General features: G+C 42.3%; 1 protein-coding gene across 1 annotated transcript; it reads right to left on the bottom strand.

Annotated features, from left to right (window-relative positions):
• Positions 1-3,131: 3,131 nt before the first annotated feature.
• Positions 3,132-4,577, bottom strand: LOC145411534 (uncharacterized). The gene has a single exon (XM_080281545.1). It carries the CDS (start codon positions 4,575-4,577, stop codon positions 3,132-3,134), a length of 1,446 nt encoding a protein of 481 aa, XP_080137671.1.
• Between the last annotated feature and the right edge of the window lie 8,404 nt (positions 4,578-12,981).

The raw sequence follows: 12,981 nt of genomic DNA, 5'->3' as shown, positions 1-12,981 counted from the left end.
ATTCTCTCTCTCTCTCTCTCTCTCTCTCTCTCTCTCTCTCTCTCTCTCTCTCTCTCATTTGTCTGTGTATCTCTCTGTTTACTTACCTGTCATTTTCCGTTTGTCTGTTTACATGTCCATCGATCTGTATCTCTCTATCAGTCTGTCTCTCTTCCCATTAATTAGTCAGGTTGTCTGGTGTCTGTCTGTACTCATATACCTACCTACCTATTTCTCTCTTTGTCTGTCTGTCTATATGCTTGTATATCTGGTTACATATATGTCTATCTACCTGTCTTACCTATTAGTCTGTCTGTCTGTCTCTTAATCAGTCTCTCCATCTGTCTGTCTGTCCATCCATCCAACCAGCTATCTCTCAATCTCTCCATATATAAAAAAGTAGGTTTGGATATCACACGCAATACACTTTATTTATAAAAAACTTTATTTACATTAAAAAAGTTAAGCGGGGGTGTGGGTCAGCAGTCATTTTCTATGTACAGAATAGATGAACACAATAAGGGGGGACTGATATGTAGAATTCAATATATATCCCATAGACATTACATAATCAAAGATGTTGTACAGTCTTGTGGTATTGTACAGTCACGGACAAAAATACTGACTCACTTTTTACTCGAACATTTGGCCAGTTGAGAGCTTTGGGCTGCAAGGATTTTTTTTTTTTTTTTTTTTTTAAATAGAAGAACTAAGGAACCAATGGCCAGGAACCCACAAGACTGTTTCCTCCAAGAAAACAAAAACAAAAACAAGATAACAGCTAAATTCAAGATTCATTCATTTCGAGATGCCTGGCAACACAACGTTCGAAAGACTGGAGATCATAGGCAGTAGGAAATACAAACAGAGGGAGACAGTTCCAGGCCTGAACATAATATCGACATTGATATTTTTCGTAATGTCAGCATAAATCGCGTTCCAAAAAGAGAAATATTAGGTGAAAGAAGCTTTGACGTAATATCAAGTCCTTGGTGAAGAATACTATGTCCCGGTTTAGCCGTAAATAAGGAAAATAATAAGCAATATAACAAACACTGAGAAGAGGTGGACGGTCTTCGATATTGTACTTTCCTTATTCACGGCTAAATCGAAGCATAACATTGTTCAGCAAATACTTTATGTTATGCTAAACTTATTTTCTCAAACTGCTTTTCCATTTTTAACGCGATATGTGTTATTATTACGAAAGTTATCAGTGTCGATATTATTAACTGACTTGTAGCCCCAAACTCGCAAGTGACCAATTATGAAATGCTTACAAAATGTTCTGGAAAGCTTGTGGATTCTGGAGATTACACTCCTGGATTTCAGACGTCATTGTTCACTCTCTCGTTATTTATCGTTTGGAAGTGGAACGATATTTTTGCTGGTGACCGTTCAAATGTAGTCTTGCGTTGTCATCATCATAATTCTCACCATTCCATCACTCAGACCTTCATTACAGGTCTTATAGGTACTGCAGAATCATATACAAATCAAGGCATGTCTCTTTCTCAGTCATACAAAAGCATATTATACTATACATGTTCCATTCTATCAGTCATACACGTACACATACATTTTATAATTTTGTACATATGTAGCTTTCCATAATTTTCGCTTCTTCAACCTTCACAGAGACTCCACTGGAAACACAAAACATGTATGCCTATCCATGTCAAAATTCAACACATGTATATCTAGCCATGTCAAAATATAGCACATATATGCCTATCCATGTCATTTACTGTCAGCCACATGCATATACACTCTGTAAATTGCATAAATCATTTTCCATCACCGTAATCATCACCATCATCACTCCAACACTCAGTACTTATACATAGGCCCTATAGGCAATACAAACGCGTATGAAAATCGTGTTATGCCCGTTTTCTGTCATATGTAAACAAACCATAGACCAAGACGGTGCAGATATAATCGTTTCATATCATCATCATCATCATCATCATTCCCACAACAGACCTACATCATAGGCCTCATAAACGCGTATATCAGTGGAATCATGCCCATACGAGTAATTCTGTCATGCCTAGTAGTACATACATTTTCTCTGAGGGCTTGTTATCTTGTGGCCATATGAGGCTACCCAGCACGTGTTTCGTAACTTATATATTTTCTTCGTTATGGCACGCTATAATTATCTTATACACAATATGGCACGCTTATGTTCTCTTATATTGTTCATGAAAATATATATCGATGCTTAAAGAGGTGTAGGTATCATGGTGTTTCGTGCAAAGTAAAAGATGATCCGTTTATAAGCTTTACTTTCACTCTTCTATGCAATTTCTTGTGTTGCAGGGACTCCTTTCAAGGTTATCAGTGTCTCCTCTTCCTCTCCTACTCTTAGGGCGTACGGCTAGGAAGCTCACTGACACAAATTTACAGATTTATTTCTGATTCTGCTTCGTTATATATTGTATTTTTGTGTCTTATTCTTGCAGTCTGTGTCGATATTGAAAAGACATAAGAAGCAAACAAGGGGATATTAATGAGTAGTTTGAAAAATAAGTCATTAAGAAAGAGGTGTTAGAGAGCCTCCTTACCTGACGAGAATATGGGTCTTTGTCTCACCCACGCCAAGCCCAGCCGAGTGAGCCAACCCCACAACACAGAAGATACACCGAGTTTCGAGTGGATTGGTATTTACGGACGATCCTGTACAACACCGACAAGTGCTAGGCAGTCTCTCAAGGCCACGAGAATACAAGCATTATTCTGTTCTAGGTCAACACAAGCGTAAGTAAGACAGTCCAAGGCCGAGATTCACAAAATTACTTACGATAATTTACCCCCTGTACCAACGATTCGTTTCTGCAGGAAGAAAAAGGAACATGAGAAGAGTGGTTCCTTCTCTCGTCTTACTTATAAATACAAAGGATTTCTAACCAATGGGAATTAATTATAAATGAGATTTGGTATTACAGGAAGAACAGAAGACATGGGGAGGTTCTGTTGTTATCATTCTCTATCCTTCCTCCAAAAACAAGTCTTCATTATGACAGGGAACTGATCGCAAGTCTCTTGGTGAATTCCTGCCCTTGCAGCTGGTAGAGCCAACTGCTACCGTTGTCAGTATCCGTGTATGTGAGTTGCCGGCAGTCATCAGTATTTACATGTATGAAGTGTTAGCAGTCATCAGAATCCGTGTAAATGAAGTTTGCAGTGGAATGTCCAAGGAAGAGGTTGAGTGTGTCATCCTCTTCAGCAAAGGCTGAGGCAAGATGGTCGAGTTCCTCCTTGAAAGGCTCATCCCCTAGCAGGCTTTCTAGTTCCACAGCCGTCGTTAGAACGCTGTCACAGTCTGACACCGACCCACACACAGAAAAGTCACTGGAGGCCATTGAAAAGACCGGAGAACTGTCACCTACAGGAACTGAAGTGGGTATTGTGGAGGTGGCGCCAGAGAGGGGACTGGGGGGCGGCGACCCCTCACTTAGGAAGGCTGAGTCGCAGCACGAGGAATCACTGAAATGTCGAATATTTCTTGGGAACTCCAACAACTCCTCACCCCTCACCAGGGGAATGTCCAGGTCCTGTAGGGTGTTTGTAGTGTGAAGCACGTCACTGGGAGTGCTTTGAGGGAGGGATGTGCAGGGTGTGGTTTGTATCTGACGTGGCGTGAAGGGTGTGGCGCCCACCAGAGGCTCGGGTATGCTTTGACCTGGAATGGAAGGTGGGCCATAGGGGGTGAGGGCCAAGAGTTGCTGGTGGGGCTGTGGTGCCGTGCTTAAGGGCAGAGAATTGGGTTCCAGGCGGGGTAGCTTGGCCTGCCGGGGCCCCAGGTAGCTGCTCTCCATCCGTGGCCGCTTCACCGTCATGGACATCATCAGCGGTTCGTTGTCTGCATGTCTGCCAAGTCTGTGTGGTGGAGTCTGTAGGGCCACGTTTTTGAGGGTGATGTACGCCCCATTACTTGTGGCTATGCTGGCCGTCCTGCACACTTTCGTCTTTCTTTTGGACTTGCTGGGTCGTTTGGTAGTCACCAGCTTCCCACCTACTGTGTTTTTATTTTTCATATAATTCGCTTTTGTGACGGAGGTAGAGGGACACTTTGTCTGCTTAACGACCTTGTTAGATGCCTTGATATTTACATTACACTTATTGCTTTTATTTGCACTACTGCCCTGCTCTTTGTTAGTTCTCATGACATGTCTGACACAGTGTTCTGGTTTGGCTATGTGCGCATTCTCCAGGCACCAATGTTCCCTCACGTCCTCTATATCCATGGCTCCAAAGCTGCAGTCATCGTTCAGCACTCCGGCGAGAGCATTTATATAATTAACAGCCAGCCTCAGCACCGTGATCTTCGTCAGCTTCTCCGCGTCAGCCCCAGAGAGGTCCGGAATGGCTCTCTGCAGCGTGATGAAAGCGTCGTTAATCTCCTTCATTCTGTTTCTCTCTCGGGCGTTGGCTGTCTTGCGCCGGTATTTGCTCAATGGAGGCTTCTGCTTCTCCTTGGACTCTCTACAACGCGCTTTGGTTCTGTTCTTTTCCGATTCTGTTCTCTTTATGATCGATTTAGTCCTCAAGGCGTACTTGCCCCCAGTCTTATCATCCATATTCAATTCCATGTGAATTTTTCCATTTCAGAACAACACAGTATAGCGTCATTCTGTAATCAGGCAACCTGTGGGCAACACTATTTGTTTCTTGATCTCACTAATTAAATGTAAGTAAAAAAAAAAAAAAAACACTTCCCGGGTGTGATCTGGTGCTTTCCAGGTGGTTACACACGAAAACACAGAGAGTGAGAGTGAGAGAAGGAAGAGGGAGCAGCGTGGGCTCTCGACGATGTAATGTTTGCTTTCGGTTGTTTGTCTAAGCTATCGGCTCGACCATCCCTCTCACCTTCTCTTCCTTTTTCAGTTTCTCTTCCTCCTCTTCCTTTTTCACTTTTTCTTCCTTCTCTTCCTCCTCTTCCTTTTTCACTTTCTCTTCCTCCTCTTCCTTTTTCACTTTCTGTTCCTCCTCTTCTACCCCTCGGGAACAGACTTTCAACCCTGAGCACTGGCAAATCGCCGCCAAGATATATGTTCCTCACGTGTTTATTTATTAATATTTTTGTAGAGTGTAAGTTTACCAGGTTGTTCTCAGGACATCACACTTAAGAACACTATTTTTCTTTTTTCATACTTTTCCCTGCATTTCTTTACGCTTTTACAATATTTTTCACGCTTTTTTCGTGGACGACACTTTTGCTTGAAGAGTCCATAAGTCACGCCAATGTATGTGACAAGAGTGATTTACTTAGAGGCTCCAGGAGTGTCCATTTTGAGATACTTTATGAAAGTACATTGAGTTTTAGTTAATGCCTAACCCTCACCTTACACAAAATAATTTTCCGACACACATGGAGCCAAGAAATATACAGTGAAATTACCTTAACAGTCTGGGGCCTCGATGTGTATGTATGTGTGGGTTTTGTGCGGTGTAAACTTTTATAGATTTGTAGTTAAGTGGACTTGTAGATAAAACTATAGACTGTGGACTTGTTTTTGTGGCTGGAGGTCTGTGTGTATTTGTCAGATGTCTAGTTAAAATGATTTATGGAATTCTGTTAAAAGTAGAGTTGTGGCAGAAGTGGATTTTTAAAAATGTCTCGGAACACTGGACCTTTTTTGGAAACTAATGGCTGGAGGTTTTGTGTATGTTGCTACTGTCTGAAAGTAGATATATGGATTAGTGTTTAAAAATGAGCTTTCGGATTATTATTCCTGTTTTTCAAAGTTTATTAAGGATTAATGTGTGACAGTATGGTTTTTATATTGATCCTTGGATTGCTGATGGAGGTGGATTAAAGTAAGGAATTTGTGTTGGAATGGTTTTTGTTAAAGTGGATTCTTGGGTTTATGTTGGGGGTGGTTCTGTGTTGAAAGTTGTGTGTGAGGTTCTAAAGGAAGTGATGTTATGTTATTGTGCTGGAAATGGTTTTATTTCACAATGGAGTCGAGGATTTCTGTTGAGAGTGACTTTATCTCTGTGGTTAAGAGAGAGAGAGAGAGAGAGAGGTGGGGGGTTGTGTGGGGGGGGTGTTTACGAGGTGACTCTGTGTCGTGTTGTGAGGTTAAGTTAGATTAGTTAAGGTTGGGTTAGGTTCGGTTAAGAGTGTTGGAGATAATTTTAACTCACAGTTGTGTATATGATTTCTATTGTAGATGGAATTATATCAGTGATCAAGAGTTGGTGTGTGGCCTTACTAGGTGACTCAGTGTTGTTAGGTTAGGTTAGGTTAAGAGTGTTGGAAGTTACAAGTAGATGGGTTTATGTTTGGGGTGAAGAGGGGGAGACATGGTGTGTGTATGTGTGGGCCTACTAGGTGGCTGGGTGTACAGGGTGGGTGGGTGTAGTGTTCCCAGGTGTCCGTGTTCAACTCCTTAGGCTTCTGTTAGGGCCTCTGAGACGTGGGTATTTAGCATGTGGGAGCAGTTACGCGAATACCCGTGTTATGGGCCCGGCCAGCCTGTAACAAGACCCCCCTACACTTGAGATAGCCCTCGTGAAATATCTTGTAATGACGCTCCTTAGGCATGCATTTATTCCCTCTCGTTAACCCCTGGAGATGGAGCGATTACAAGCCTCCCCGTAACATGTACCTCCTTTGGCCTGTAATGAATGGATGTACTTATGGACTTAAAAGTACATGACATTAGGATAATCTAAGCACAGTACATCTATAAACAACACTCTTATAGCTGCTTATAAGTGCGTTACATAAACTCTAGTACAGTACACCAGTATAGCTTAAAGTAAGTAATGAATGAGTGTTCTTAAAGCAATTTAAAGTTTTAGTACACCAGTATAACCATAGCACAGTACATGAAATTACCCTAAAAAATACAGTCTAGCACAGTACATAAACATAACCTGAAGTAATCAGTCTTAAAAGGTAGTTCCATAAAGCTTGTTACCATAATATGTCAAAGCCGTATATCTACGTGTCCCACCACACTGATGTCATTTACCAAAGCCTCTTTCTCTTCCTCCCTATCCCCGTGAAATCCGATTAATGGAGCCCCACTGATCACAATCTTCACTTTCCTTCCTCGGCAACCCTGCTTCTCCCATGGGGTGTTCTTTTTCGCAGGATGTACGAGGTTGGTGGTAACAGGGGTGAGTAGGGTAGGATGAAGGCCTTATCGGGGCTTATCAGTGGCTGGGTAGCGACTCGGTTGGGATAAAGGAGCCACCCCGCTAGGCCACGACAAAGCCTGTGGTGAGTCGTGTGTATATGAGAGAGAGAGAGAGAGAGAGAGAGAGAGAGAGAGAGAGAGAGAAAGAGGTGAAGTTGAGATGGAGAGTTTGTAGAGAGCCTCTTAATACCGTCTGTTCGTGGTAAGATATAGATCACCAGGTGCAGGGGTTATGGCATGAAGTTATGGGATGTTTCAGAGCAGGTAAACTAGCCCTTTGATGGAGGGGGACGTGGGTGGTGCTGTGAGTGGTGATGGAGTTGCAAGATTTGTTATGTCTTCTTAGGTGTCTTGTGCTACAGACGAATTGGGGAGTTGAAGGGCATGGGATGTGGTTGCAGGTTCTTTCCTTTCCTTTCAGTTACACGGGTATACGATTTCTATAAGGCTTGTATTTTTCACTGTTATTCACTAGAGCTTGTTTGTTAAAGGTTCAGTTGCTGTATGACTCAACGTGAAGGGACGAACAGGAAATCTATAGTGAGTGTTATCAGTGGATTTTTTTTAGTCTGTCTTTTACATTAGCACTCAGTCTAGTTTGCTTGTGATGTGCCTAATACCTATATGACTTAGGATAAAAGCGCGTTAATGTCCAGTAGCTATATAACAACGGAAGGCACGTAAATGTTTAGCAGCTGTATGAGAAGGCACGTAAATGTTTAGCAGCTGTGATATGAGAAGGCACGTAAATGTCTAGTAGCTGTATGAGATGGCACGTAATTGTCTGCTAGTGTGACTTAGATTAATGGCACGAAGAGAGAGTCCCAAGCACAATTCATGCCCAAGAATGTTTAGGAAGACTTGGTCCTGTGAGGCTGGTCTGGGCGCAATGGGGGGACGGGGGAGGGATGGAGGTGGAGCATTAGTCGGATGGGGCCAAGGCTACACCACCCAGGAGCCCCGCTGTGAGGGTACTGCCACTCCACGCGCTGATGACACTCCCTCACACAGTCGCACGGATCCTTACCACCTCCACCAACAACAGTACACAGGTGCGCTTTTACATTCGTATGGATCTTACGCTGTTTCGTGATTTAGCCAGCACGCATCTTAGTTCTTATTGCCCCTTTGAGTGTTACTTATTTGCCAATTCTGTCTCAGTTATTCTTTATTTTAGAGCAATTTTTATCTTAGCTCTACCGTATATCTCACTTATATATTTTAGCCTTGTTCGTTTTTTTGTAATGGTGATCACACTTTTCCACTCGTATTTGTCTCTTGCTGTCACTTATCCTCTTGTTACGGAATCCAAATCTCTTTTACACTGATAAACTTTTGGATTTATCTAGTCTGTCACTAACTGCGGCTGGATTCTACTGTCCTTATGAAAACTGTGATTCCCTTTCTCTTTTCTTCCACTTTTTCAGTCTCGATTCTACTCCACTTGAATATGATATTTTACGCAGTAGCGATTCTCAGCTTGTTACACTTGTTTTTAAAGCTGATAAATTCTGAGGAACTTGATTTGGTAGATATAGGCAACTTGATTCTGTTGTCTTTAAAGCTATATGATTCTGTGAGGGGTAGAGTGACTGTAATTTTCAGTTTGATTCTCTTGCCTTCAGAGCTAAATCACTGAAGCGTAGAGTGGTTGCAAATTACAGTTCTTGGGGCGGGTAGTTAAGTAGCTGTTTCTAGTTCGATACTCTTCTCTTTAAAGCTATATAATTTTCCCATTAGTTTTGTTCTGAGTTCTTTAATTCTTGCTGGACGTGAACTTGTTGCAGTAATTAAGGCGATTTTGTCTTTAAAGCTATAGATATTTTTCAGCCATGTGTTGTCCTTAAAGCTGTGTGTATTCCAGTGATCTTGTCTTCCTTAAAGCTTATATGTTTTCCAGCTTGATCCTCTTCTCTCTAAAGATATTCGATTCTGTTAGACGGAGACTGGTACCGTCACTTCCGACACAGATTAGGAATGGGCTGGTGGGGGTGGAGGAAGAAGGGAGACTGAGGGAGAGGAGGAGGAAGGAGTAGGGTAGAAGGGTTGAGGAAGGGCAGAGGAGGAGGGAAGGGGGCTGTGGTCGTGCCTGAACCTGCCCGTGGGATTGATTGCAATGGTCTCCGTCTTTAACGACCCGCACCACAACAACGACGCACCGCAAGACCTGCAGAGAGAGAGAGAGAGAGAGAGTAGTGGTGGTAGCGGAGCCCGTTTTCTTGCTCACCTGATAAAGCAGTTAATAATAAAAACGAAGTCGAATATTAAGCCCGTGTATAATTCACTTATCTAGTCATTTATAGTTCAAGAGATAAATAGTTGTTATCATATCGAGTGGGACGCTAAGTCATTTATCACTCATCACTAATTTATCCCTCACATCTTCACTCGATAAAACACTCACTCTTCAGGTACATTGGAATATTAAACGGATTTAGAGTTTGTTTGATAAAGCACTCAGTTATCTCCCCATTTATCGTTTACTGAATATATCTATTAGTTATCAGAATGCAATATGTGTAGACCAAGGTTAAACCCACTTGTCCTTGTTCAAGTAATTCATTTAGCCATCAAATTAAGTGGATATTTAAACTATTATTGGCTTTTATTTTCAGGGTATGTGTAGAGAAAGAAAATTGTTGGTTCACTTGATAAGGCACTTAGTTATCAGGTCAAGTGGATCATTAAACGTACACTTTTATTTAGTTGAGAATATTTGAGTAGAACTAGACCCACTTATCTCAGTCCACTTGATAATGCATTTAGTTATCAAATCGAGTGGAACACTAAACACTTCTCATTGCTCACTGGATCAGGTTTTTCGTTATCAGATGATGTGAAGCGAGAGATCAAAGGCTCTTATTGCTTATGTGATAGTGCCCACGAGTTTGATAGCACAGTCTTACCTATATATAAAAAATTGAGATCGGAATATATTGGTTAAAGCTTCAGAGTAGTTATATTATTCTTTTCAGTCTAGTAGTCGTTCCTGAAGTGGTCGTGGTGACTTAGGGGTCGTGTAAGATGCAGCTGAGTCGTTAAGTGAAGAGGTAGGTAGCTGGACGTGATAGTATGAAGTGTGGTGTGAGGTGAAGTCAAGTCGTTGTGGTCGTAGTATGAAGAGGTCGTGGGTACTGGTGGTCGTGATGACGTGGGGTGTCGTCTTGGGTGCAGCGGGGTCGTCGTCGGATGCAGCTGAGTCGTTGTTGTCGTCCTGTCGTTCAAGGAGGTAGGTGCACCTGGTCGTGGTAGCTTGAGTAGTCGTGTGAGACAGGTGAAGTCGTTGATGGGTACAGCTGGTCGTAGGTCGTTGCTTAAGGGTGTTGTAGAAAGTTGTGCAACTGAGTCGTCTTGTCGTGGAAGGAGGTAGATGCAGCCGCCTTGACTGGAATATAAAAGAAGGAGGAGCAGTTAATTTGCCGATGGGTGCACCTGGTCGTGGAGACTTGGGATGACTTATAGCTGGTCGTAGTAGGTTGTGAGGTCGTAGGAGGTCGTGCAGCTGAGTCGTCTTGTCGTCCTGGCTTGATTGGGGCGTGGGTGAAGCGACGAGACGAGACGAGACGAGACGAGAGAGTGAAAGAAAGGGTGACTCTTGGCACAGCTCCAAGACGCCGGGACAGACTGGCACCTGAAGGAGAGCATGGAAGGTTAGACTCAGGTGAGAGAGAGAGAGAGAGAGAGAGAGAGAGATTGTCGCTTATGTTTGGGGGGGGGTAACAGAGAGGGAGGGAGGAAGGGAGAAACAAAGATTGTAATGCGTGTGTGTATATGTCGGTATTTATGTAGGTAGATGTGTGTGTGTGTGTGTGTGTGTGTGTGTGTGTGTGTTTGTGTGTGTGTGCTGGTCTCGCAGTCCTCGTACGGGACGTGAGAGTCTCGGACAAGCACTTGACATGAATATACAAACTATACATAACAACTAGAAAAAGATTTATGTTTTAGACGTTGCTACTTGGATTAGAGTCTGAAGTGAATAGATATACAGTATATATAAAGTTAAGGATTTATACCGAATGTGAGGATGGGATAGCAATGGTAATATAACTTAAATTTGGGTAGACATAAGTATTATCAGTAAGGAATCAAGAGAAAATAGGAGGTAACGAGAGGTAAAGAAATATTTTAGGTAGAGGAATTGTACTTGGTGTGAGAGAGGGATATAAAAGAAATTATCCATCTATATATCTATAGCCAGACGCCATAATCCAATAAGGGGTGGCTGTTTGTGAGTTAGTTGTTTACGGGGAGCGGCACTAACCCTCCGCCAACCCACTAGTTGACACGTAAGAAACAGGTATGGGTTGGTGATATGGTTACCAGCCAGCGTTGTAAATGGTTTCCTGGCTTACAGGAAACCATTAGGCTTGTCATTCAATGTAATGCCACCTGAATAGGAAAGAGTAATGAAAAGCGACAGGAAACATGGGAGAAATAGGAAGAGAGGAGGACAGGTACAGAAAAAGATGATAAAGGTGAAGAAGCAGTAGGCAGCACTACATCAAGTGAGTGGATGATAGTCGCCACCAAAAAGAAACTCAAAATGAATAATAAGCCAGCAGTTTTGGGCACAAAGGTAGTGGCTATAGGAAAAAATAATAAAAGATTACGGTGTTTATCGTAAATTTGAGAATAGAATGTTTGTGGGAGTGAATCTTAGATACGACTAGAAATTAAGTATAATATGGAAGGCTGGGCACATAGGTGGTGCTGCAGGTGTGGAAATATAAGAGGGAAGGAGGTTATATTAAAGGTGTGGGTGAGGTGGCGATGGTACCATGAATTGGACTTGAAATATATATATAAGAAATAAGAGACATAGAGGATCAGTAGGGATTTATACTGAGAGAGAGAGAGAGAGAGAGACGGGCGAGGGGTGACTGTATTTCTCGAGTAAAGTCCCTCGAAAGTAAACAGGGTCGTACATTACAGATTTTATAATACTAGACGGATTAAAACAGGGTGTAATTCATCACCATCATCATCATTGTCACAGTTATCATCATTATCATCAAAATAATAATAATACTACAGTAATAGTAGTAGTAGTAGTAATAGTAGGAGTAGTAATAGTAGGAGTAGTAGTAGGAGGAGTAGTAGTAGTAGTAGTAGTTATCAGTAAAAATAACAATCATCATCATCATCAACATCATCTGTATAATGATAATAATAATAATAATAGTAGTAGTAGTAGTAGTAATAGTAATAGTCTAGGGGTGATTAATAAAAATAATTTCATCATCATCATCATCATCATCCCGGCCAAGGGAAGGAGTAAGGCGGGATCCAGAATAATAAAAGGGCAAGTACAATACCAGACACATACCATCAGCCAACCTGCTGAGAGAGAGAGAGAGAGAGAGAGAGAGAGAGAGAGAGAGAGAGAGAGAGCACGTCTTTATCTTCTTGCTTTCTCAGTCGATTTTATTTTTCTTGAGGAGGGCCTCTTTTTTTCAACAGACATCTTAGCTTTTTCATGTCTCCTCCTCCTCCTCCTCCTCCTCCTCCTCCATTCTCACAACGTCGCCTCCCCGTGCATCCCTCTCCTTCCCTTTCTCCCTCTCTCATCTTCTCCCCTCCCTTCATAAATCTTCGTCCTCTCTCTCTCTCTCTCTCTCTCTCTCTCTCTCTCTCTCTCTCTCTCTCTCTCTCACACACACACACACACACACACACACACACACACACACACACACACACACACACACACACACACACACACTCAGGGCATGTTCACCTAATTAACCAACCTGCCAATTTCAACACAACACGTCCCTTCGCTTGTTAGTATTTCAGTTATTATGGCAAGGCAGGGGCGAGAGAGAGAAAGAGAGAGAGAGAGAGT

This window comes from Coenobita brevimanus, chromosome 90 (genome assembly GCF_032717465.1).
Source record: "Coenobita brevimanus isolate Jiangsu-jjx chromosome 90, ASM3271746v2, whole genome shotgun sequence".
NCBI lineage: Eukaryota > Metazoa > Arthropoda > Malacostraca > Decapoda > Coenobitidae > Coenobita > Coenobita brevimanus.
This window is presented reverse-complemented; position numbering and strand designations above follow the sequence as displayed.

Bases quoted from the DNA above. Each gene is read 5' to 3' on its own strand.
- LOC145411534 (XM_080281545.1), bottom strand. From the start codon at position 4,577: ATGGAATTGAATATGGATGATAAGACTGGGGGCAAGTACGCCTTGAGG.